This window comes from Malaclemys terrapin, chromosome 11, assembly GCF_027887155.1.
Source record: "Malaclemys terrapin pileata isolate rMalTer1 chromosome 11, rMalTer1.hap1, whole genome shotgun sequence".
Lineage (NCBI taxonomy): Eukaryota > Metazoa > Chordata > Testudines > Emydidae > Malaclemys > Malaclemys terrapin.
Window position 1 is genome coordinate 5762906 of NC_071515.1, and position 27345 is coordinate 5790250.

At 43.4% G+C, this 27345-nt stretch overlaps 1 protein-coding gene across 5 annotated transcripts in view; it reads right to left on the bottom strand.

Moving 5' to 3' along the window:
• Positions 1 to 17372: 17372 nt before the first annotated feature.
• Positions 17373 to 27345, bottom strand: part of AGAP1 (ArfGAP with GTPase domain, ankyrin repeat and PH domain 1) — a 661893-nt gene continuing 651920 nt past the window's right edge. For all 5 annotated transcript variants that reach the window (XM_054043263.1, XM_054043261.1, XM_054043262.1 and 2 more), the window contains one exon: positions 17373 to 26901. In XM_054043263.1, coding sequence (XP_053899238.1) covers positions 26698 to 26901 — 204 coding nt within the window. In that variant the 3' untranslated portion in view covers positions 17373 to 26697. The remainder of the gene's footprint in view (positions 26902 to 27345) is intronic.

Genomic DNA, 27345 nt, shown 5'->3' on the forward strand with positions numbered 1-27345 from the left:
GTGTGGAAACATCACCGAATTTAGGAGGGAGGCACATGCTTTCATTTTGCCTTTTGATCCAGCCATTCAGAAGGTTTCCCTCTGATCTTCCTTAATTAAACGATTCTCTGTTCTCTCTGGTTTGCTTTCCCAATCAATAGTACATGTATTCCTGGTGTCTGTTGCAGAGGGACACAATCCTCTGCCCCCCTCAGAAAATTACCGGGCTTCCCACAAGTGCAGCCCGGCCCTGGGAAAAGAGGAAGGGCCATGCAAAGGCATTCGAGAACCGAGTCTGCATGGCCCTCGGTTGCTCTTTTTTCCTGCTGTGCCTCGGCCATAGAGAGAACGCTAATCTATTTATTTCAAGCCACTTCATCCACTCTCTTGCTTTTGTCATGGCACCAGCCCCTGGCTTTGTGGTATGACCGCTGATCTTTTTAAAGCCCCTTCCCCTCTAGTTCGGGGTCTCCTTGGCTGCCTGAATTACAATAGATAAAACAGGATTACACTGACCTGATCCTATTAAACTCTGCCAATCGATCTGCAGTGACCTCCCTTCAGCTTGCTCTGCAAACTTACTTAACTTTGCTCTGCCGATTTACACCCACACCCACACATCCCAGGGACTGATCTTAGCCAAAACGTCAGCAGGAAAAGGTTGATTTTCGAGTTGGGTCTCATATGGAGTTTTGATTATTCTAAGGCACTTATGGCCACGTGTCTCTTAAGTCACCCCAGGAACGCTGTAGTGAATCAGGCCAAGAATACCGGAGATAGTGGTACACAGAGAACTGCGTTTGCCCAGCTAGTCTGCATGTGCACCGGTTAAGGATTCACAGAGTTTTGCACATTTCTGGAGGTGCACAGGAGCAAAGGGCCAAAAAAAAAAAAAAAAAAAAAAAAAAAAAAAAAAAAAAAAAACACCACCACCAAAAAACCACCCCATAGTTCCCAGGACCCCTGGAGGCACAACTGCAGTCCCTGCAACTGTTGCTGTTTTTATCTTGGAAACTGGGAGCAGTGGAGGACAGAGACGAAGGTCCTGATGCTGCTCTCATCAAAATGAGGGACAAAACTCCCACTGATTTAAATGGGAACAGGATCTGCCCTCATTATTATTGTTTGTGTCACAAGAGCAACCCAGCTCAGGGCCATGGTGTGATAGGCTGTAAATTCTCTTACTATCTTACTTATCTTAGGACAGATAAAATGTGGAGGAAACAAGGCATTATCATCCCTATTTAGCTGACAGAGAATTGAGGCAGAGAAAGGTTAAGTGCCTTGACCAAGGTCACACAATCTGTGGCAGAGCGGAGAACAGAACCTACAGCCAAAGCCCTGTGAAATAGATGGAAAGGCTCTCACTGACTTGGGATCAGCCCTCTTTGGCTACAGGAAATGTCAGAAGTACAAAATGTATTTGCATCAAATGAGTGTCTGTTTAATGATATTTCTTTAGCTTTGGATAAACAGACTAAACTCACTGAATGACATTATCCATTGCTAGTGGAAGCGTCACATTTCGTTCGTGATAGGACACACCACCATTTGTGAAGGAATGGATGCTTGGAATTAGTCCCCGCATTCCAAGGGGGAAAATGATTGCAAAGATAGAGCATATTCTAAAAAACATGAGGAAAAATATGGGAAATTTATAACAATCCATCAGGATAATTGAATTAGTGAAATCAATGGGAGTTTGGTACCAAATCCCTTTGAGGATCTGGGCCCAAAAGGTCTGAGTCTTGTCCCATTGGCAGTAATGCCAGTTTTGCCATTGACTTCCATAGGCGTAGTTTCAATACTCAGTGTAACTGAGATGCTTCAAGAGACAAACTGAGGGTTCCCATAAACTTCCTAGGACTAGTGTTATAAACAATGAATAGATTGACTGAAGGATGTAAATACACATTTCAAAGTGTCTGTTGTTGTTCTCTTTCCACAGCAAGACAAAAGAGGAAAACGAATAAGAACACAAAACATTGCTGTTTCTTAAACCCATAAATGCAGAAGTTAAACATACATTATGAACAAATATGGCTTATCTGCAGTCACCTGAGTGGAGTTATTATGAACTTCCTCCAAAATCAGCTGAAGGTTGTTGCCTCGCATATGGGCTTTTCCTTTAATTTTTTTTAAGATGACTTTTCTTGATGTCTTGTGTGAGAAGGGCTTGATAACAGGTCGCAAAGGTTTACACGCTTTTACTCCTCAACACCATAGCTTGCTATTATACTTTCCAATACGCTTTTCTGGATGACTGCTACTGCTTTTTAAGCATTTAGAATTGATCAAGAGAACAATGAAAAAATGTACTGTTACCACATACCAGCAAGCATTTTCAGGGACAGCCTCACTACATCATCTCCTCAGAACAGGAACAATTACAAAAAACAGGGATATCAAAATGGTGATGTAATTATGCAAATTAAATAATTGTTTATCCGCTGGCCAATTCAGCTCATCAGCAAAAGGAGAAGCGGATGGGTTTGGCATCAGTGACATGCGACAAACAGGATTCCTCCCATTGTTTGACTTTGAAACACTAGAACGCTAAGGTCACAGATCCTCCATGGGGCCAATTCCCACAGTCCTCACACAGGCAAAATTCCCAATTGAGTCAAGATGAATGTCAGTGGGAGTTTTGCCTGTGAAAGCTGTGACACAGAACACAATAATACAACCTAGTAAAACAAGAATGTCCGAGAGCTATGCCTGAAAAAAGAATCACAATGAAGGAAAAAAAATCTTTAAAGCGAAATGGGCTGGTTCCTCCTTCCTGCTGTAGGAAATGGAACTGATACAGTCCAGCAAAGCCCTGTTTATCTGAACCCTTTTAATCTGAAACTCTCTCCTCCAAGTCCTAGTAACAGCCCCAGACTGTGTCTCTTCACCAATAACTCACTCAGTTACTCCAAATGCTATACAGCCAAATGCCTTTGATGCATCCAAGGGATTCTGGGTAAACATAGTTTTACTGCATATGTAAAGGACCCAATTATGAAACATTCCCGGTGGCTCAGCAGACGTACAAGGCTATATAAACATATAGGGAACATTACCAACAATTGGCAAAGTAACTTAATGGATCCAGCAACAATGGCTTCCTAGACCAATGTAGTGCATCCCCACCTTGCTTCAAAGGGATTTAGGTGCATAACTTCCATTGAAAGCAATGGGATTACCTTTGAGGATCTGGGTCTGAATATACGACATAAAGGAACTTTGTAAAACCATTGGTAGTTCTACAGTGACATGATGCACTAAGCACTTACAAATCACCTCTTCACCGCTAAAAACATACTTGTGCTTTGTGAACATCATTATATTCCTAGTTTAATATTATCTATCGATAAACACATTGCAGTCCACCAACAGGCTAATGGTCTTTTTTTTAACACACATCGGTATTTGTTTAAGCAGATGCCCTGCTCCTAGGTCTAACATTGCTATATTCCTCCCTTCTCCCCTCTATTATTTTCATATTTCAACATTTCCAAAGCTGTGATAAATTGCCACGAAAGAAGGATAATAGCAAATCTCTCCAAGAGAAATTGTTAATTTGGGATTTATAAAGGACTTTCCTTAATGAATAATAGTTGAGATGGATCTGTCTTCCTGACTCATTTTGCAAAGTAACATTTGTAAAGTTAGGTGATCCCAATTACTCCCTCTAATAACTCTTAATTCAGGAGGAGGTTTCACAGTTATGCTGAGGAAACCAGGGGGGAAAAAGCAGGTCTTTTAATACTGAACCAATATCAACAGAGAACTGCTTTAGTGGTAGCCAAACGCACTATCCACATAATGAATGGTGGCTACTGTGGTGTATTCAGTTACATAACTGTTTTTGTTTTCTGTGCACTGCACCTTTAAATCTCCAAGGTCTCTTCTGATCACAGAGACGGCCGGCCAATTGTTATTGAGATCAATGCAGACCGTCAAAGAGAAGACATGGACTCACACCCAAGGGGAATTTACTTTCTGGTGGTCCCTCTGGGCCTTAACCTCTATGTCTTTTGTTCTTTCTTATAATTGTCTTTCCTTAACCTAAAATTAAATTAATGTTACACCAGAAGTGTACGGTTGCTGTTTGTGCATGCAAAAACATATGAAATATAAGGCAATACTAGCAAGCCTCTCATTCCACATGCGTACCTTCTACAATGCTCACCCCCTTTTTACTCACTAACCGTAAAGTCTTTATACCAACTTTGTACCCCTTGTCGGTGAATTCTCTCTTTTGTGTGCTGTTGCTTATCCGTGTAACAGTGTCTAACATAATCCATTCTAGAGTGCGTCTCAGGATTCATGTATTCTACATACTAAGCGATTACTGCATCTCTATTACAATCTCTTCCGTTCTCATAATATCTCACCTCTACTTGCTTCCACTGTACTTGCTTGTAGTGTGGGAAACTCTTCAATTAAAATGAAGCCGTGGCTCTTCGATTTTTCATTTGTTGGTGGCACTGCGTGGTTGAGAAGGTTGGAGATGGGAGACAGAGTTTTTCCTACTGAGTCACTACTTGCCATATGACAACTGTTCCACGACCTGTGGTGTTCTCAGTTCACATCATGAAAGCTATACTTGTATGCAGTCCTAGCAGAGGTCAAAGACTGACTGGCCACAGGACTGGGACTCAAAAGAACTGGGTTCTATTTCCAACTCCGCCATTGACTTGCTGGGGGAGTTAGGGCAAGTCACGTCATCGCTTCGCACTTGTTCACTCTCTCGCCTTTTGTCTGTTTACACTACACACTCTATGGGGAGGGAACTGTCTCGTACTATGGGCATGTACAGCAGCTAGTACAGTGGAGCCTCAATCTCAAGAAGGACCTCGCACCCGAATGGACCCAACAGCACCAGTTTGACATTCTGGTTTAGGCAGTGTATTTAGGACCTGAAAGAGCAACCTGATACCCACCTCCCAGAGTGAAAGTACCTGTGCCGCCACCTCCCCACAGCACATACTGACACCTCGGCTGATTGCTTGGGGCTCAGCAGCTGTGGGTGAGTGGAACCATTTCCAACAGGATTCACTGAAGTTGACCCCTACAGACTTAAATTATCTTTAGATAAGGCCCCTACAGAGCTTTTCCGCAGAGAAAGCGGGCAGGAGAGCAGAGAAAGAAGAAAAACAAGGTGGGGAACGGGGGGAAGACTAGAGTTGTGTCTACACTCTGCTGGCATAACCCCGTAGTGGAAACCCAGCCTACACTGATGGAAGGGGTTTTTCCATCTATGCAGGAACACCTCGGCCCCTCCCCCCCCCACCCCCCCCGCCGAATGATGGAAATTAGGTCAGTGGAAGCATTATTCCATCAACCTAGCTGTGACTACACTAAGGATTAGGTCAACGTAACGATGCCGGTCGCAGGTGTAGTTTTTTCACTCCCGTGACCAATGTAACTCTACCAACTGAACTTTTAAGTGTAGACCAAGCCTAAGAGTTCAGAGAAGGAGAAAGAGAAGGAAAGAAACAGGAAAAGAGGGGGGAGGAGGAGGAGGAAGTAAATTCTGACTCTTCCATAGGTCAGGTCCTCAGCGGCAAGTCCTCTCCCAGTGTTGGGTCTCTGACGCCTGATGTACACAACTGCTGGCTGCTGTTGACCCAGAGCTCCCCGCACCCAGCAGTTCCACCTTCCTCCCCCGCAGGCCCAGGGCTCCCCGCACCCAGCGGTTCCACCTTCCTCCCCCGCAGGCCCAGGGCTCCCCATACCCAGCGGTCCCACCTTCCTCCCCCGCAGGCCCAGGGTTCCCCGCACCCAGCGGTCCCACCTTCCTCCCTCTCGCCCGCAAGCCCAGGGTCCCACCTTCCTCCCCCACAGGCCCAGGGTTCCCCGCACCCAGCAGTTCCACCTTCCTCCCTGTCGCCCGCAAGCCCAGGGCTCCCCGCACCCAGCGGTTCCATCTTCCTCCCGCGCAGGCCCAGGGCTCCCCACACCCAGCAGTTCCACCTTCCTCCCCCGCAGGCCCAGGGCTCCCCGTACCCAGCAGTTCCACCTTCCTCCCCCAAAGCCCAGGGTTCCCCGTACCCAGCGGTTCCACCTTCTTCCCCCGCAGGCCTAGGGTTTCCCACACCCAGCAGTTCCACCTTCCACCTCCTCAGGCCCAGGGCTACCGGCACCCAGCGGTTTCACCTTCCTCCCTCTCCCCCACCGGCCCAGGGCTCCCCGCACCCAACTGTTCCACCTTCCTCCCTGTCCCGCACAGGCCCAGGGCTCCCCGCACATAGAGGTTCCACCTTCCTCCCCCACAGGCCCAGGGCTCCCCGCACCCAGCAGTTCCACCTTCCTCCCCCGCAGGCCCAGGGCTCCCCGCATCCAGCAGTTCCACCTTCCTCCTCCTCCACAGGCCCAGGGCTCCCCGCACCCAACGGTTCCACCTTCTTCCCCCACAGGCCCAGGGCTTCTCCTATCCCCTAAGCAGGCCAAGGGATTCCCTTGGTGGTCAGGAGCCACTCTCCCTCCCAGGTGCTCCTCCTCCATCCCACCCCATGCCCCAACCCCATGCGTAGGCCCTCTGCTCTGGGTGGTCAGTCCCCCAGTGTTCTGCTCTTCTTCCTCCGTGGTCCATGCCATTCTGTCAGCCTCTTACCTATCCCTCGCTGGTGTGAATGTAACTATTGCAGTGAAGTCTGCAGGAGTTAGCTCCATAAGCCATCCCTCAGAGGCACCTGGCCTGCCCCTGCACAAATCAGGGGCTGGCCCTCTGAAATGTAATGGTGATGCCTTAGATGCCAAAACTATTTACTACTATCTTTGAGAACTCCTGGAGCACGGGAGCGGTGCCAGAAGACTGGAGAAAGGCAAACATAGTATCTATCTTTAAAAAGGGGTGCAACATCTGGGAAAGACCGCACATATTTGGGAAGTTACACAGAGCACAGCAAAATCATGCCCCGAGGATGTAAAAACTAGCCAGAATCACCCTTATTAAACATATACACATCAGACCAAAGTGGGTTCTCCTCTTCCATCCACAGCAAGAGGACATCTGACAAACTTCCAGGACACAATGGCCTTCTAAGCACCATTGTCCTAGAGAATCCAGTGCCGTGAGGTCTCTTGATATGTCAGGTAAAGCACAGTGCGCGTGTGTCACATTCTGGCACCTACCAGCACAATGGACATAGTCAGACTCCCTCTGTTTTTTGTTCTGATCCCTCTATGCTTAAGGGTTTTGCTTCTCTGTTTCTATCTGCCTGCCTCTTTTTCCCGCCAGTGACCTTTTCTTTCCCATCCTTTCGCCCTATACATCTTTCCCTGCATCCTTCCACATGTGTATTTATATTGCACAAATCACCCCAGTATGACACCCAGCTTCATCCTCCCTCCCTAACCTGTCATCATCTTCATCCCCAGATGCCCCCCCACCTCACCTCCTGGGGTCTCACCAGTGTTTCATTAGAGACGTTTTTTATGACTCCCCTCTCCTGCATCACTGTAGTAGCTAGCTCCTGCCTAGGGTGACCAGATGTCCTGATTTTATAGGGACAGTCCCGATTTTTGGGTCTTTTTCTTATATAGGCTCCAATTACCCCCCACCCCATGTCCCGATTTTTCACATTTGCTATCTGGTCACCCTACTCCTGGCCAGCATTAATGGCTGAGACTCAGGATACCTCGGCTAGACAGGAAAGCGTAAGCCCCATTTTAATGAGGGGAAACTGAAGCACAAAAGGTGCATGTCAGCAGCAGGGATTAAGTCAAGGTCACATAGGCAGCCTGTGGCCGAGGTAGAACTTGAGCCCAGATCTCCTGAGTCCCAGCGCAGTGCCTGAATCACGAGGCCAACCTGCCTTTCAGTACGTTGGGCCTCACCTCCTGGGGTCTCATCTCCTTTAGCACTCGCTCCTTGAGATGGCTTGATCCCCCTGGAGACTCTTCCTGTCCCTGCCCTCTCTCCCTCTCACTTCCCCTTCTTTACAATCTCTCCTTCCTGGATGTCTATCGTGTCCCTCCCCTGCTCTCTCTCACTCACCCTTGTTATCTCCCTCCTCCACTCTCCAGCAAGGCATATAGAATACACCCAATACTGTGTTATCTAGGAGCACCCCCCCCAAAATGTATCCCTCCTGTGTTATCAGTACACCTCACCCTTCCTCTTAGTGCTCCTCTCTGCCCCCCATACCACCTCTGTATGTCCCCAAGACCTCTCAGCACCTCTGAGATCCTCCCCACCCACCTCCCCAGCTCCCCCTGTACCTCCATCCCACCATCCCGTGTGTTCTCCTCACCTATGTTCCTCCTTCCTGTCTTCATCAAGTTCTTCAAATCATCTTTTCTCTTGTTTGCTTGGCACTTTGCGGCACCCTCTCCTGGCTGGGTGTTGAACTGGGGAGTGAGAGCGTATCAGCGGTTGGAATACTGCATACCGTTCTGGTGCCCAGGACTTAAAACAGGTGCTGAAAAACTAGAGAGGCTCACTTGGCTCCTGTACCCAGAAGCTGAGCCTGGTTAGGGGCAGCCTGCTGCCACCACAGCCAGGCTCTCTCTCGCAGGCAGTGGCCAGCATGAGAAGAGGCTCTGGGCCTGCCCTTTCTGTTCCCTGCCTGGACTGGCTGCTGGGGGGGGGGGGGAGGGGGGAAACAGGTGACCCCCACATGCCCACTCTATGTTTCGCCTCACCAAAGGGCTCTTTAACCTAGTAGACAAGGGCAGAACCAGAACCAGAACCAATGGCTGGAAGTTGAAGCCAGACAAAAATGAGAAATAAACCATTGGAACAAACTATCAAGGGAAGTGATGGATTCTCCTCTTGCTGTCTTGACATAAGGATGGGAGGCCTTCCAGGAAGATATACTTTAGCCAAACAGAAGGCATGCTTTGGTTAAACTCAAGTTACTGGGCTCAACACAGGGGTAACTGGGTGAAATGTAATGGCTTCTGTTATACACCCAATAATGGTATCAGCTATCAGGTATCATTACAATATCTTCACCAGGAGATACAACTCTACCGAGCCCCTTCTTTGATTTGATTTAGCTGATTACTTTACAGGTTCAGCAAGAGATTTCAAGGTGAGTGCAATGTGGAAAAAAAGTCTGTGCCCTTTTTTACTTCTTTATGATGGCTAAAGGCGGCCTGAAAGTCTCTTCTTCCCTTTCTTATTTCCATTAGAAATGTAGGTCCTGTTTCGGGCTGAAAGATTCTGGTGCCTAGAGAGCTAATGAAAACATGACCTCATAAGAGCAAAAACAATGAACACTGAAGCAATTGAGAGGGGAAGGGATTTTTAGGCAGACTGTTTAACAAAGACATCCTTTCCCCAACATGTTAATTAGCCATTGATGTAGAATGTTAACAAAACCAGTGTTTTAAATATTCAAACCACCTGCCTTTTAAATTGCTGTGAGAGCACCAACAATGCACATCCCCCGAGAGAGTCACAGCTGCTTCTAGGAAAACCAGAGATCAAGAACGCCACATCTGCTGCTATTTTTCCTTCTTTCCTTTTTAAAGAAAAAAAACCCACACACTTCTCATGTCATCTTTATCCAAGGTAAACAAATGGAAAAGGGTACAGGACAAATGAAGGAAAAAGCTCTGTTGTAGGTAACCATTAAGAGTGTTGACAGGAAGGTGATGGAAATCAGGAAAGAAGGGTATTATTGACTGAAGTGTCTTCTACATAACAAAGCTACTCAGTAATTTCATCAGGGTTGTTAAGTAGTATGTTTTCCAAGCAAAAGGAGCCCTTTTCAGGCTAGATGACTTTTACTTTTGAATCAGGAAAACCACTTCCAAAGAAAGAACGAATACAAAGTCTCCACAAAAGAGATCACAGTAACTCAGTCATGCTTCTGAACTGAGAAACATCATGGTAACTTCCTCAAGCTGCCTCTGCAGCTGGCAGAGAGACTGCTCTACATTGAAAGGTGCAGCACACAAAATAGAATGCCACCTTCTCCTTTCAAGTATCAGAGGGGTAGCCGTGTTAGTCTGAATCTGTAAAAAGCAACAGAGGGTCCTGTGGCACCTTTGAGACTAACAGAAGTATAGGGAGCATAAGCTTTCGTGGGTAAGAACCTCACTTGCATCTGAAGAAGTGAGGATCTTACCCACGAAAGCTTATGCTCCCTATACTTCTGTTAGTCTCAAAGGTGCCACAGGACCCTCTGTTCCTTCTCCTTTCAGTTACCTAACTAGGTACACCATATCACTGACCATTCACATTCAGCGGAGCATCACAGCCATTACAGCAGGCTAACTCCAAGAAATTCCTTAGCTCTGTTCAGTTTCCCCCACCATTAGGATAAGTCAGAACACGTGGTCATGTCACATGTATGTAGGTGAGTTTTTGAATTCTAATTCTTGTGACTCTGAATGTTGCTTCACAGCCTGTACAATTCATGCACCTCTTTTTCTAATTGACCACAGAGAGGTGGTGGGATTTTTCTTACCAGGCCCTCCCTACCTTTGGTTGTTACCCCTTGTCACTGGAAGATGATTTTGTGATTTGCAGCTACTGTCCAGCACTCCAGCCCATCGCTTTTTAAAATCTAAGGGCAAAGGCTTCCCAGTGGTTTAAGAGGAGTTTGCCAGCTCTGTTCAAGTCACTGCATGGCTGAATGCATAAATCCGGTTTTATTTATTCACTTGGCACAAAACCTCAACTTTGTGGATATTAACTGGCCAGGCCAATTTGTGGGATGCCATCAGCCAATAAATTGGAACCATCTCCAGCCCTGAATGGCTTGCTAATTAAGTTCAGTTACAGGGAAATCTGCAGTCAATCAGCCTGGCCATTACCAGTTGGAACTGTGCACTGTGAGCACTAGATGGGTGTTATGATAGCTTTCTGTTGTGGAGGGTGCGGTTCACAAAGGGGGTGGGCAGGAACAGTGCCCCCAAGTCCTCTTCATCTGTCAATAGTCACAGGAGACCATCAATCTTGGGGATCATTAAATAAAGGAGAAAGTACAAAGCCTAAAGATATCAGTCCCATTGTACAAGGTAGAGTGACACTACTTTGCTTCTAACCAGAACAATTTGGCAACACAACCACTTTCCGGGCCACAAAGTCTGAGAAATCAAGGGCTACTGTCACAAAATTCTGCATATTCAGAAAGAGCAAACACAGCATTTTATTTCTATTTCTTTGGCCTATTGTTTTTTATCCCGCCCTCCCCCCACCCCCACGCACTGCTCAATTTTCTCTGCCTGGCTCTAAATTCTTCCCTCACACCATCTCCTTCATCCAACCTAGAGCTCTGGGGCATGGGAGTCCTTAGTGACGGCTGCCAGCAATGGCAGAATCTTGATGTATGGCCTAGTGACAGCACAATGTTGAAGAGCTATCAGTAAAAGAGATTTTGTCTGGATTCATCACACGCTGCATTCATAGTGTCTCCGCGGTGCAGTCTCCATTGACAGAAGCATGACGACTTTACTAACAAACATGTACAACACAGCAGAGCAAAGATTTGTGATCATCAGATGGGACGCACCATATACAACGGCAAAGTATTATAATGAATATGCAAATACAGAACACCACAGATTACACATAAGAGTCATGAAAATCACATGATGATGGGTTCATTCTTTGTTTACATTTTCCCTAATGTATTCTAGTTTTTACATATATGGCAGGGAAGCTGCTAACACAGCTGTAAGGTGAGGGGCAGGTGGGATGTCCCAGGTAACAACCTTAATCTGCAAGGTATTGAGTCCCACCAAGTCGCACTGATGTCAATGGAAATTGAGGGCATTCAGCACCTTACAGGGACTGTCCAGCATCTCTGAAGAGGAGGGGTGGGGAGGACTCCAAAGAATTATGCTGTCCCATATGCTTCAATAGCAAAGAAACAAAGGGAGGGGAAAAAATCAAACGGTGAGTTGGAGAGAGCTGGTTGAATTTGTTGTCATAACAGAGCTTGCCATTTAAAATCACAGCCATGGGTGTCTCTGCCTGGATGAAACCTATTTAGTGTTGGTTGCTGTTCATCCCTTGATGAATTTGTCACAAAACTGAGTACGGGTAATGAGGTAGAATCCATGACAGCTGGCAATGGCAGCTTAGCTACCAGATCTGAGACAGCTACACTATCTGCCCCTTAGCCAGCCTCCCTTCCCCGCAAAAGGGATGGCACCCCTCAAGATAAGGACCTAGTTCATTGATAGAAAAGGTTTGAACTGCACCTGGCATGTTGGATAAATGTAGGAGAGAAAAACCCTCAAGGGGTCCTGCCTCAATCAAGCAATTTCATACAAGCAGCATGTCAGTAAGGTGTCAGGCCTACTCTGACCCAGCAAGGTTCGTCTGAGGTATTGTCAACTGCTGTAGCAAATCAGTTATTTTGATCAGGAAAATTTTTAGAGTCTTAGTTAAGCCACATGCCTCTTTCCCTTCCTTGCAATAGAAGAATTCAGAATCTCAGCACCAATTAGTAATTTTTTTTTAAGAAGATGCATTGCATTCAGTGCCAGCATAAAATTAATTACAGAAATGCTGTACTATGCCCAGCAGCTAGCTTTGCAAGGCCAGATTCCTTTATCATTCCTGCTTGCTGGTATGGTGTTGCCTTTTACTCTTTAGCTGTTTTAGTTTTTCTCTCCTTTGTGGCAAATGAGATTTTTCCTGGCTTCAAAACAAACAGATCTTGAAAACGAGTTGCGCTGGAGATCGGTCAATATCATATGCAAATAAATAAGTGCTAATTGCAGGCAGTGTCACTGTGTGTCAAGTGCAGTTATTGTGACCACATTTATTGGCCAATTAAGAGCTTTACTGGACTTTAGAAGAGATAAATTACAGCTTAGTGGGTTCGCCCAGCATGTCACAGAGGGAATGTGGTTTGTGGTTTTACTGCATTACATTTAGTGGTTTCACCACAAGTAAATGCATTTTCTTAATAAATTCCACAGCCCTTTCCTAGTAACTCATCCAATCTAGGGCTTTCGGGAGTACCACTCCAGCTGTCAGTGGTAGGAATTGTAACACAGCGGCACTATAGACACACAGCACTGCATCAGCTGGAAATCATGCTACCTGCAACCCATTCAGAAGAATCTCAGAACCTGGGAGTGGGAAATGAAGAATTCTAAAGGAAATTTACCAAAGCAAGGACATGTTTTGCTCAGATCTACACAAGCCTTAATATGGCTTCCTGGGCTTGTATTTCTATTGAATTTGCCATCTATGAGCATAATGGCAAACTTCCAGTATAGAGGATAACAGAACTGGAATCTGCTGATCTCTTTTCTAGCCCCAGCTCTGCCACTGATTTATTGTGCTACTTTGGTCTGGTGACAATCTATATTGGCTATCTCCGGTGCCTTAATTTATCTATTTGTAAAATAGAGATAGAAATGTTTATACAAAGTACAACGTAATGGTAACATTTATGTAAAATACTGAAATCTATGTATATACTAATTAAATCATTTTTAATGGCACACACAGAATGGCGTTTTCATCTGAACTTTGTCTTCCAGGTTTTCATGACTACTCTGCGTTAGTCTAGTTGTAATTGGCCTTTTAATATGGTATTTGTAGTGAAGGACGCTGTTTTAGATATAGGAGCTTGGGTTCTTTTAGGCACCCCTCATTTAGGGGAGTAGGTTTCTCAGCAAGGTGGCATGAGGTTAATCTTTGCCCTAGGAGCAGAGTAGGTCACTTTATAAGGCTCCTTCCTCAGGGAGTGTGAAAAAAATAATCCAGTACTGTCCTGAAAGGAATGAGTGATACCGTAAAACCTTGATTCTATGAACACAAGTCTTACCAATGACCAGTTATAAGAACCATTTTTCCCAAGGGGGAGAAAAAAAAAAATCACATAATGAAAGCGATGTCAGTGAAGAACAAGTCACCATCCTTTCACATCCCAATGCCGTCAATGCATTAGAAGTTGCTTTGGAGTAGTTTGAAGGACAAGAAAGCAATTCAGTTCACCGTACTGCCACTTATGCACCATGCCTACCGTAACTTGGAGATGTTCAATTTTATGATCTTCTCAATCCCCAATTAATTAATACAGTACAACCCCTATTTTTTTTTATCCCATAGGGTGTTTGAGTCCTTGTACTATTGTGTTGCTATGTGTAGGACATAGAGCTCAGTCAAAGGAATGAGACTGCTACAAGGTCCAGCATGACACAGAAGTTACCTTTGCACAGTCAACATTTGCTGGACAATACCATCCAGTTATTTTCTATTCCAAGTAGGCAGGAAAACCGTGATAACCCTGGCACATTGGAGGATGAGGAGAAAAATATGTGACCATAACAAGGTGGTCTTCAACCCATCTGTGAAAAATGTCATGTTTGAGTGAACTGAAATGTTTATTTAAACAAATGTGGATCTGGTGTTGCTTTTTGGCTGGATTCTCAACTCTGCTGTGGAATCTCAAATGGGAGAGATTTACAGCTCTGATGACAGCATCGCCTCGTGTGAGATGTGTAGGCTTCATCCGCATTCTCTCTCCTCCCACCCTGTTTTTCCCATTTGGATTTGATCCAAAAGAACAAAAGGGAAACAGTGAAACTGCAGGGCAAAGTGTTTCAACGAGGAGCCAAGGGCACTCGGTACCAGGGAGGATCAGACCTATGGCCTGTGTGCTCTGTAGGTGTCTAAGTTATTGCTCCTCAGCTGTGGCAGTGCTGATTCTTTGTAGGGGAGGGTGGAAAATAATGGAGGGTCCTTATGACAGAGCAACAGTCTTGTGTCTATAGTAATAGTCCTAAAAACCGGGGCTCCCCCACTCCCATTAGGGCTGCAGTGTTTTCCTTTCAAATCCCCCTTTTAACCTCTCCTGCCTTGCAGTGTTACATTTTCTTTTCTTTCTAGGGATCTGTGAATACCACCAGCTGAGAGCATTTTCAAGGGTGTGTGGAGGTGGTTTTTGGGTAGTAAGAAACATTGGAATAAAAGATATCTTTACATCTGCTTAGCCATTCTCACACCAGAATCTTCCATAAGAAATCAGAGGTTAGAGGATGTGTTATTAAGGAAGAGAGGGAAACTCAATCAGAAGCACTCAGCCTGGACTGTCACATAGTCAACAGTTGTGTTTCTTTAGGAAGGCAGGAGGTTTCACATTTAATCTGGTAAACTCAACCACTCAATCTTCCCCAGTTTCTATTTTATCTCTTTTAGCCTGTTCTTCCAGAGTTCTGTTGTACCTGAAGTTCTAAACCATGGAGAGACCAAAAACAAACCCTCCATTCCCAACATCTTCATATTTCAGACTTGGAGCCTGGATCTGATCATGCCTCCTGATAGTTCAGGTTTTGGTCAATCCAAAACTCTAGGACCCTGTGGGCGTGGGAGGGTCCTGGAGCTTGGGCTGCAGCTCGAGCCTAGAAGTCTACCCAGCAATAAAACAGCCCCGCAACCTTAGCCCTGAGAGCCTGAGTTGGCTGGCCCGGGCCAGCAGTGAGATTTGTTGGTTTTTTTTCGCTGTGTAGACATACCCATAGGGATTCTCCAGATTTGGAGAAGGGATCTGCTCCATTTGCTGCTGGGGACAAACCGCACCCTCTCAAAGCGATGATGTGGAGGAATCTTGATGAAAATCTCTTCTCCGACAGCCTCCTCCCAGGATTTGTAACATGTGAGGTGGGCTTGATTTAAAAACCAGGCCCCTTGGCAGCTGGGCTGCAGATTCACCCAGTCAGGGGTCTCATGACGTCTTTAAGGAAGGGGATGTAGTACTTGCCTCATTGTCATGAGGCCTTTGTCTGCATTCTGTAACTGAGTAAAGCAACTCATGGTAACACAGGACTCTCCATAGTGGATCAGACTCATGGTCCCTCTAGTTCAGTATCCAGTTTCCAATAGTGGCCACTTCCAGATGATTCAGAGGAAGGTGCAAGAAAGCCTGCAGGTTGGGAAGAGGGATAATCTGCCCTCCTCCCCCACATGGCACACTGACCTAACACCAGAAATGGTTAGGGATTGGTGTAAACTCTGAAGCATATAATTTTATATCCCTTTTAAAACTTTTTTTTTTAGTATTTATTACTACAATTCTGGATAGTTTTGATATCCATATAAATGTCCAATCTCTTTTTGAATCTTGCTAAGCTTTTGGCTTCATTAATATCATGCGACAATGAGTTCCACAGCTTAACTATGTGCTGTGTGAAAATGTCTATCAGTTTTGAATTTGATGGCTTCCAATTTAGTCTTTTGTTACAACACTGGGAGAAAAGAAATCCACCTTAGAATCATACAGCTTAAGACTAGATCATCTAGTCTGACCTTTTTGCATATCACAAGGCACCACCACCACTCAGCACCCGCACACAAAGCCCAACAACTGAAATTAGACCAATGTATGACAACTGACAGGAGACATGGATACTACATGTCGCCTTCTTTATACCAGTCATTATTTTGAATAATTTCATCATGTCTCTTCTTTTTTCGTCTTTCTAAGGTAAACAACCCCAATCTTTTCAATCTCCCTTCACACGAGAGCTTCTCCATGTCCTTAACCATTCTCCTGGCTCATCTCTGGGCCCCCTCTCTTTCTGTGGTATCCTTTTTAAGATGGGATAATTGGTAATGAACAGAGTATTCCAGATAAGGATGAGCCATTGATTTATATAATGGCATTATATTTCCCATGCTATTCTCCACCCCTTTCTTTATGCATCTTAACATTTTACTGGATTTTTCCACCACAGTGGCGCATTGAACAGAAGTCGTCTTTGAGCTGTCCACAATGACTTCCAGGTCCCTTTCCTGAGTTGATAGTTAACTTATTGCCCAGTAAAGTGCATGAGTAATTCCAGTTTTTCCTTCCAACTTGCACTATTTTGCATTCATCAATATTGAATTTAATCTGCTACGGCGTTGCCCCATCCACCTAGTTCCATTAGGTCTTCATAGTCATCCATTGACTTGACTAATCAAATAATTTTGTGTCATCTGCAAGTTTTGCTGCCTCACTGCCTGCCCGCAATGCAGAGCATTAATGAAAACAGTAAACAGACTGGTCCCAGTCAGGAACCTTGTGGTCCTATGCTTTTAACTTTTTGTTGTGATGAACACTCACCACTTACTCCTTAGATAGTTTTTGAGCCATGCCTTTCACCCCAGGCATACTTAGCTTCTTCAATAGCCTTTGTGAGGAATCTTGTCAAAGGACTTTCAACATAAATTACGTCAACCAGTTGTCCGTTTATGTGCTACTTTAACTGACCCTTCCAAAGAATTCTAATAAAATTAAAGCATCTCATATCATTCATAAGAGGAAAAAGTAGAATCTTGGATATGTAGGGCTGGAAGGGCCCTCAAGAGGCAATCTACTCCAGCTCCTGATGCGGAGAGAAGATTGAGTATATTTGGACCATGCCTGACAGGTGTTCTGAGCAGTTATCTCCCAACATCCTCTGTGGTGAAGACTAAGGCAAAGAACCAAAGCCAGGAGAGATATGTTTTGTTGTCTTTATTAGAAAGAGACCTATACAGTATGGCAGTCCCTCTCTGCATTACTTTACATTTTTTTTAAAAACTCAGAATACTGTACAGCTGACACAAAAATCTCAAGGTGGAGCACGGGTTGAGGGGAAACATAATACAAACTGGCATATTTAATCAAAACAAGATCATATGAAACAACAAGCAAAGTGAAATGTCTGTCAATTGTTTTAATTACAGTACAAACAATATAAATAAAGCATCATTGCGTCATTGTAAAACAAACTTGCTGAATGAGGTAATATAAAAACAACAACAGAAGAGACTTTTTTTTTCTTTTAATAATTTCCACACTGCTTTGTCATCATTTATACATGACTATTTACAGAAACAGAAAAAAAAACACACTATAAAGTCTGTCGTGTGCTAGGCATTTCCTGCCTCTACCCAAGAAACATTTCTTGGGCATCACCATTCACCGGTTCCCTCCCCCACTCCCCCAAACCCCACTTTAAGAAACATGCCAATGTGACAATGCAGGGAAACTAAAGGGTTTGACGGCTGAATGGGACAGAACGGTAAAACAGTTTAGAAATCTAAGGTTTGCATTCAGGCAGGTATAAAACACAAAAATTTAACCACCACAAACGGGTGATCAATGGGACTTCCAAAATAAAGGAATCTTAAAAGCCATGCTGGCTGGCTTGAATGCCAAATTCTGATCTCAGTGGCAAAACTCCCCTTGACTTCAATGAGTCCAGAATTTAGCCCTTTGTGATTTACAGCCTGATCCTGCAGCCCTTATTCAGGCTCTGATTCAGCGAAGTACCTAAGGTCGTGCTTACATCCCACTGGAGCCAATGGGAGGATTGCCATAGTAAAGGCTGCAGGATTGGGCTCACAGCAAACATGAAACCTAGGAGAGACGAAGTGAGAAACGACAAAGATCTATCGAATCTTTTCTACACAGCACAACTCCCTAACAAGTGTTTAAAAAGACAATCAGTCCACATATTCCCTCTCCCTTTGTGCAGGCTGTACAAACTGTGTAACAATTAAAAACTATCTTGACGTTTTCTTTAGCCTAACAAAAATAAAGTTGATTGGACCAATTTGTGTCCCTCATTCTGTGGCTCAGGAAGCCTTGTATTTCCACAGAGGAGAGGGCTGTGCTTTAGAGGACACTTTAGCCAGACTTTATCTGTGGATTGGCAAAATGACCCCAGTGTGAAGCTGCAGTGTGCATCTTGAATCCAATTCAAGCCTGGAATACATCAGTCATTTTATGAATTATCCTGTCCTAGAATTATCCTGTCCTAGAAGATGTTCAGGTACAAGAAGGGGGAAAAAGTTTAAAAAAATATTACACCCCCACAGCTGTGTTTTCCAACATACCTCCCTTCACTGCAGAGAACTGGCATCTTTACCTTATCAGGTTTGAGCTCTCTAACTTATTTCCCTACCACGATTATAAACTGCAATGGTGTGAATCATGATCTAATATTTATGGACTGCCCACTATTATGCAGTGCCTTAACATACCCTAGAGTCGATGCTTACAATCTCTTCAGAAACTAATATACTGCCACAATTTAGCTAACGAACATGTGAAGGGAAGGGCAGGGAGAGGTCTAAGGGAACTATCAACCTGGACAGTGCTCTTTTAAACATCTTCCTCAGAGTGGATTCCTGAACTATCCTATATATATATATATACACACACACATTATATAAGTGGCAGTAAGACGTCAAATGGCATTTATTTAAAACAGCTGCAGAAGGTCAGACTGTCATTCTCAGAGTTCAATTCAGCCAGTCAGCTGAAGTTCTCAGCACTTTCCCCATAATTATATATATCAAAATGGGCTTCTGACTGGCGAGTCCCTCTCAACTTCTGCATCCCTTTCCCACCCTAACATTTTACTCATCTTTCATAGAATATAAACACACCACTATGGCGGCCTAGAACACAGTGGTTAACCATGTGGGCTGACTATGCCATTTTTAATCACGGTAGAGTTGGCATATCCTGCGACATGTGGTGAGTTTGGTTTTTTTTGATAAAGACACTGTGTGCGCCTTTAGTTTGAAGGAGTTTTCTGAATGAGCTGAATCCACGCTCACAACCAGTTGCCTGCCCCACCATCATCTGAACTAAGAACCCCATACATTCAGTGGGCACCCAAAAGTACTACTGTGTGTCTCTTTCTGCATAATTATATCTACATAGACAGCATCTACTGTTGACTGGACATCCACAGTTCCGTGCATCTATCTGTGCATGCCTCATTTATGCTCGCAAACACCTGCTTCATGCATGCACATATTCATGCACATAAATTAGGCATGTGAAAATGTGCAGTTATGTACACCTAACTGAAAACCTGGCACTCACTATAGATTTGCATATATGTAAATATATGTACACACACTATATATAAAATTATATTGCATGTGTTATATATAGCATATATATATATATTAACATGTGCATACACAGACTGTAAAATATTTGTAGATCATACATTTAGTAGTATCCATCCATTACCTTTATCTTGCAACTTTGCCAATTTCTCTTGCACTCTGCCCAGTAATTATCCAACTCTACTGGGTCTCATTCTAAGATTCCAAAACACTGAGCTGCTCGCCAAACCACCACCATTACATTTGTATACCCTGGCCCCCCCATAATGAACCTGCCACACATTTCCTGCCACACATTTCCCCCCACCCTAACTGTGGAATTAGCTTTGAGAATTACACTGGCCTTATCTACAGGCTGGGCAATATTAAGTCCTCCACCAGTGGCAGGTTTAAGGTCCCATATCTTGTGGTCCATCAGGACTAGGAAAAGATTAAATACTACTGGAGAGAAGCAAGGACAGACCCAATTTTCTAATCAGCTAGAGTATCTGTTTATAGCTGTGACAAGACACAAGATTTCAGACTAAAGCGACATTATTATGACTTATAAAAAGTTTTAGATAATTTTTAAGAGGTTTCTAAAATGTATTCATTTTTCCCATCCTCCACCTTAACTTAGATAACTTGGCTTTAAAGGTGGAAGGATACAAGAAAAATTGTACCATTGGTATTCGCAGAAACCGGAAATCATTGATCAGTTTTTCTGTAAAATATGCGGCACACAATGTACCTGATGGTGTAATCACTGCTGGTCAATGATTCAGTCATTCCAAACTCATGCCAATAAAAGCTTTATAACACCCGACACCCCTTTCTCCCTCACATTTTAATCTAACATACACACTATATTGAAAATGACTAGCTCTGGAGCACTGGCAAAACCTCAGCTGTTAGAACTATGAGCAGTAGGTGTTCAATACAAACACCCACAGGTTGGTGGCCAAGAGAGGAGAGAGAAGACTAAAGTTTTGAGAGTCAGTGAATCTCACCTTTGTCATGTGGATGTGCCAGAAATGTTAGATGTAAATAAGAAAGCTAAACATGTTCAATATAAACATCTTTAAATGTTTTATCTGCCCATTAAACAAGTCTCTAAAATGCTCAGAGGACAAGTATAGGGAACAAATTCACCCATATATTGCTGTCACCTGAAATAAAACAACAAAAGCCATGATTTCCAAAAAAGCGACTAGTGATTTTGTGGGGCCAGTCTTAGGGCCTTATTTTCAGTAAGTGTTGAGCACCCAGCCCTCTGAAATTCTCAATTTAGGCAACCCAAATTACTAATTGCTGATGAAAACCTTTATCTCCTCTGCTTAAAATATGTGACTTGGACTCAGTCAAATAAAGATTAGTTTCCATCAGATGGGAGCACCAAAGATTTAAAAAAACCCTGGTTCATGATAACCAAACAGAACATGGTCATATAACAAATCTACATGCCTATGGCTTTTTATAATTTTCCCTGTAATCTATATCTTTTCCAGCTAGGAGATTCCTTCAAACTCAAACTACTTAACCATTCTTCTTCTTGTAGTTCAATATGCAAGAGGTAAAACCCTGATCTGAAAAACACAACTTCAAACTTGAGATTTATTTTATTCTTTCATCAAAAAGAATTGCAACCAGGAGTGCTTTTACAGTGGAGCAAACAGATAAAATGCCAAAGATTGCCTTTCTAAATGACAAATCTACAAAAATGGAATAAGAGACGTTAAAATAAATCAGGGGTCTGAGACTAATGAAGCAAAGGTCAGAGATCCCACACACTAATGACGATAATAGCCCACTGTGGGAAAATAAAGGTGCTTTAATATAAAACATGAAGGGAATTATCAGCGTTTTCCCAAGCAAGGGCTAAACTGCTTAAAATTTGGTCCCCTACATTTGCATTCTCAAAGTAGAGTAGTGATAGCTTGAATGAACACATGTTCCCTCTTGGGGTGCAAACACGGCTCCCCAAGACAGTAGTGAAGGAATCCACTTATTTAGAAATCTTTTGTGAAATCTGTGCTTGTCTTAGCTACTGCTACTTTATTAGACCCACATATTATTTCATCTTTCCTGATCACTGTACAAATATAAAAGTTGAAAATAGCAACAAATTGGACTCTCAGTGCCAGCCCCATGAGTAATGGTACATTGTAGTGCTAGATACAATTTTTAGGGGAGTGTATTTAACATTATATATTCACAATCTTTCTCTGACTTTTCCTATTTTACCCAACTTCCCCTTCCTATGAGCAAATCTCATATCAAGTGAAGGGGAAGCTCTTTGCTCCCTACAAAGTATAATTGAAGGAGGTGGGGGAAAGAGACAGCAAAATAAACAGTATTAATCTTTACACACCAGTTATACACTGTACCTAGGTAGCAATGCCTAAAAATCTTCCCCCTTTTCCAATTAATAGTTAAACAGCTTTCTAAATGGCACGTGAACCAGAATGCACCAACACTTTCAAGATGCATTTATTCTTCTACCCCCATTTAGTAATAAAATTGAAATCGATTAAACAGAGAGGAGCCCTGACCAAACCCCCGATCTGGAAAATCCTAAACTTTCCTGAAGTTTGGATCTGGCCCCTCTGTCTACAAGATGAAACGCAGCCTTCCAAACTCTGGGAACATCAAGACCCAGGTGTTCCACATCAGGCTCATCTCTATGGTTCAACAGCAATTGGATTAAAACAAATAGAATGGAAATGCCAATGCTAATAGCAAAGATGGCTTTGATTTTAGTGTCTTATTACTTGTGGATAAACTGCAGAGGAGATAGGAAAGAAGATAATGGGAGCAGGAAAAGGGCTGAATGGGTGACATTATGGATCTCCGTTATTTGAGAAAACAGAAATAGATTTAGCTCCCCAGCATGTTTCTATTGGGATTTCTTATTGCCTGGCCTTCAATTGGTTTTTAAGTTGCTCCTAACACGTTCAAAGGACATAAACATTCTGGTAAGTGGGTTCCAGAATCGCAAGAAGAGGGGCTAAAAGCAAAAGTGAGGAACTGAAGTGGACGGATTAAAAGAGACGAATCAGCGTAAAAAATTACTGTGACGTCTAGAAGTCTTACTGTATCTTTTGTGTTTCAATGGCTTGGCGGGGTCAGGATCACCCTCTGCAAAATGCTACCACATCACCTATAAGCGCTTAGTGTCAAAAATGTCAGCTTCTAATGCCGATCAAAGTCAGACTAGCTCTGCTGGATGTCTGGGAGATATTTGTTAAGCATCAACTCTGGGCACCTTGTACCCTAGTGTGTGAAGGAGATAAAATGGGGTCTATCTTATAAAGGAAAACATGAGACTTTTCTTAGTTTTAAACTTAGGAGACAGACTGGAACACCAAGCGAGAAATTTTTGTTGTTTCTTTAAGTACAGTGCATATTATACTATACAAGACAGAGCGCTAGCAACAAACAGGGGATGTTATTCACACTGGCCTGATCTTGTCCCATTGCCTCTCACGGTGTGAGTCCTAAAGACCAAAGGCCCAAGCAGTGCCTTACCCCTTTCCAGCCATTTCTGACCAAGCTTCCTTGAATAAGTACCTGAGGACTCAAACTTCCTGGGAGACAAGTGTACCTGAATCTGCTCATATAAGTAACTTGTGCCTCATTAACCCCTTTGCTACTCCTCCCATCTCAATGGGAGGTGAGGGGGGAATTGGTTACAGGCATGAATATTAGATAGCACAAAAACGTAGGTTTGTCAGGGCCTACGCCACATCTATCAAAATAATGACAAGCCTTCCACATCTAGTGCGCATTACATTGTCTCCAGGGACAATGTCTGGGTGGCATTTTCTTTGAAAGACTGGGAAGGCCACCAAGTGGATGGGCTGTATATTTTCCCTGCAGACATCCCTTGACTTTTGGGATATGCCACTACAAAGAGGTAAGCTATCTCATATTCTACAAAAGCACTGGTCTACACTGCTATGATCATCCCTTACTAATATGTCTAAGAAAATGATGTGCTAATTTAAACAACTGTGTTACTGCTTTATCTAAAGTAGTGTGTTAATATTCTGTTTGTCTGGATAAACCATCCTTCCTATGATACAGTAGAGTTTTCTTTTCTAAAGATTCCTTTGCTACAATTTCTGAATGTCTTCCTTTACCGCAGAAGGATATGATGGACCTCTACAGTGTCAGACACTTGTTACAATTTAGCCTGGTTCCCCTTATTTCTCAGTGCCCTGGTATGTTTCATGCTAGGAAGACTGGTTTAAAGAGATCATTGAAAGGTGAATGGAAAAGCATTTTAAACTTGGAAGAATACCAGCTTTGAAAAAGCATGTGTTATAGGCTTAAAAATGGAAACTTGTTTTAAAACAAAGTATTTTAAACAGCAGGGGGCTGGTTTGCACTTCTGGAAATCAGACTCTCAATTCCTACTTCACCGGCCTGCCAAGAGACTGGAGATCAGGTTACTGTGTCCCCTGCTACCGATGGTAAGATCACCAACACCCAGCAGCAGAATGCTGAGTGTGCAGTTTCATGTTCAGTTGTAGATGTTAGTGACGTCATCCAAGGTTGGAGGAAGATACCTGTCAATATCTAAGTCCAGACGGCAGTGTGTGAGTAAAGATGGCGCCGTTATGCAAACTACTTAAAAAAAAAAAAAACCCAGCCAAAAATAGCTTTATCATTTTGAATGCACATGTGCACGCATGATGCTGCTGGCTTAGGCTGGTAAAACGAACATTAAAAGCTTTTTCCATTCCCCTTTAAATGCCCCTATTGCAACAAAGCATAAAAACAGAATTCTAAAGGGCCAGGAAAGCCCATCGATGTCCACCTACTTGAGCCCTTGTGGCTTCTCTCACCTGATCATTGGGGGACTCTGGCTTTCGGGCCAAACCTGCCTCTTTTGGACACCCACGGGATATTACATTCCCGCCCCCAATTTTGTCCACATAAATTTTATTATTTTCTCTTCCCATTCTGACCTGAACAGACATACAGAGCCCCAAGAAGTACAGAAACTCGTGAAATACATGAAGATCAGGTAGATTAGCAAATCAGTGTGCTGTGGTGCACCTGACCAACTTCATACACTTGTTCCTCTGCCACATGATTCAGATCAGATTTCAACTTCCCCTGAAATACACCCTTCTCCCACCTTCATATTACCATATGCCACTTAAAAATCACTTCTCTTTTTGCCAGAAACCTTGCCATCTACTTCTCTGTGCCACAATTTCAGTTTTTAGAAGACTTCAGAAACCAGCATCAGTCTAGTGCTACTAAAATATTGAATCAAGTATTAAAACTGGTAGATGGATGAACTGTCCAAACTCCTTCCACATTATCATTGTTGCTCCACAAAGCAGCCAAGTTCAGAGTCAAAGAAGCCAGGCCAAGCCCACCTCAGAGAACGACATTAAGTTTAGCTATTAGACAAATCTGATCTCCCCTCCCGCCCCAAGGCTGTGTGTCTGTGAAAGCATCATAGCTTCTAATGTAAAATATGTTTACGCTACTGAGAGACATCCTCCTTTTCTTCCTAACAGATACTGTACACCTTTTTTTTGTAAGCCAAATATGCCATCACCTGATTCTGATATGTTCTTCAAAGGTTTGCATCAAACAAATGGAAATACAGTTCACTGCTGGGAATATTTTCAATGTGCAATTATTTGTAAACCTCAGATCCTAACTACTTGCACATTATTTAGTTCACATCCATTATAGTTTATAAATTAACAGAGGTGTCATTTGTCTGTACAAAAATCAATGCATATTTATGAACCTGTTTATTCAAATAGATTTACATACATATAATCTAAAGACACAATACAAAATCTGTATAATTTAGGCAATGCATCACAAGAGTGACCAAAAAACTCAACACACTTACGTGGCAAAAGGACAGAACGTATTTCTTGTGACTGAAAAAAAATAGTAGCCTTTACTGCATTTATTTATTTTACTAAATGTACTTGAAATGTTTTTCCTTAGCAGAATTCATTATTTCTTTTTGTGTTTCATAGTTATCCTTATTTATTTTTTCCATTTTGTTTTTACACCAAGGAGACTGCAGTCAAATAACAATCAGCAACCGATTTCCTCTCTTTGGACTGAAAAATTAAACAGATACTAAATTATGACAGTGAATTTAGAAAGGAGGGCTCCAAGGGCTTGAAAGAACATGTCTGAGATAATATGATGCTTCTAAGAATATTGCAATCACATCCAAGCAATCACCGAAGCGTGCCATGTAACTACCTCCTCAGCTAATATGCTTTTTTCTCCGTGATGACTAATCATGTTCTATTAAACAGCAGTAATGCTGGAAGAACTCAACTATACAAGTGTAATGAAGCCAGTATTCTCCCTGGACAGATTAGCTACAACTGATTTGACACATACCATCATAGGAGCTTCAAACCTGACAAACTCTGTGCTTGCTTCTGATTTATGCCGTCAAGCTCTTCGGAGAAGAGAATGAAATCCAAGTGTTCCGTTTGGTAGAGGTGAAATGTACTGATGTGCTTAACTGTCAGTTAAGGAAAGTTACCATTTCTTCTTTCATCTCCTCTTCCTCCTCCTTTCTTCTCCCTCCACCCCTTCTTTCAACACTTGTAGAGCCTCTGCCTGAAGACAACTAGTAAAATGGTCCCATGTCATGTGCTATAATTAGAGACCTCACTACCACTCTCTCTCACAACCCCTCCCTTTTTCAGTTTTCCTTATTCAAGACCTTTTATTAAAATAAAGGGTTTCTGCAGCCCCCTTTTCTCCTCTGGTCCCTTCACACTGTCCAGATGTGATTTTTCTGGAGAGGACAGAGATTGAGGGGAAAAGGGAGATGGGGAGGTATAAGACTCACAGGTCAGAGCTGGGAAGAAAATGGAGCAGTATGAGGCCTGTGGATGTTACTCAGGTCAGTGAAGAAATGAATAAGTTCCTCAGATGATGGTGGGCATTCTTCCACTGCTGTTGTTCCTGTTATTGTTCTTCCTGGACAAATTGGGAGTAGCCATCAGGACAAAGCGCTCATCAGGGCAGCCATACTGCAGGAGAACATCAATGCATTCCTGGCCTGTGGCTTGCCTGGCATAGGCTAACGCTGTGTTCCCATGGGCATCACGGGCCATAACATCCACGCCATACTGTGGAAAAAACAGACGCCATTTGAGACCCTGCTTCTAACAAAGCGTTAAAATGGAGTGAAAGAAAACAGCACAGCTAGACCTGAGTTTAAGGGGAGGGATGCGACGGACAGAGAGAAATACTCAAGATAGACGCTCCTTATTTTAAGGGGTTGTAAATCTGAACATGACAAACACGCTTCATGCACCTACAGCTTTCTACTGGAAGATCCTCACCTGCTGCCGGTCCCGCAAATAATCTCTCACCATTGCATGTTATGCGGATTTTCCACAGTGTGTGCACCTATCCCTCTCCCCATGTCTCACTCCAGTTTTTACCACATGTAAACAGATGTGGCGAAAGACACATTTTGCAAGTGATCTCCAAGAAGGTTTAAGTGCCATCATTTGAATGGAATAGGAACATTTAGACTAAGGAAAAGAGGGAGATACCTTGAGCACCCC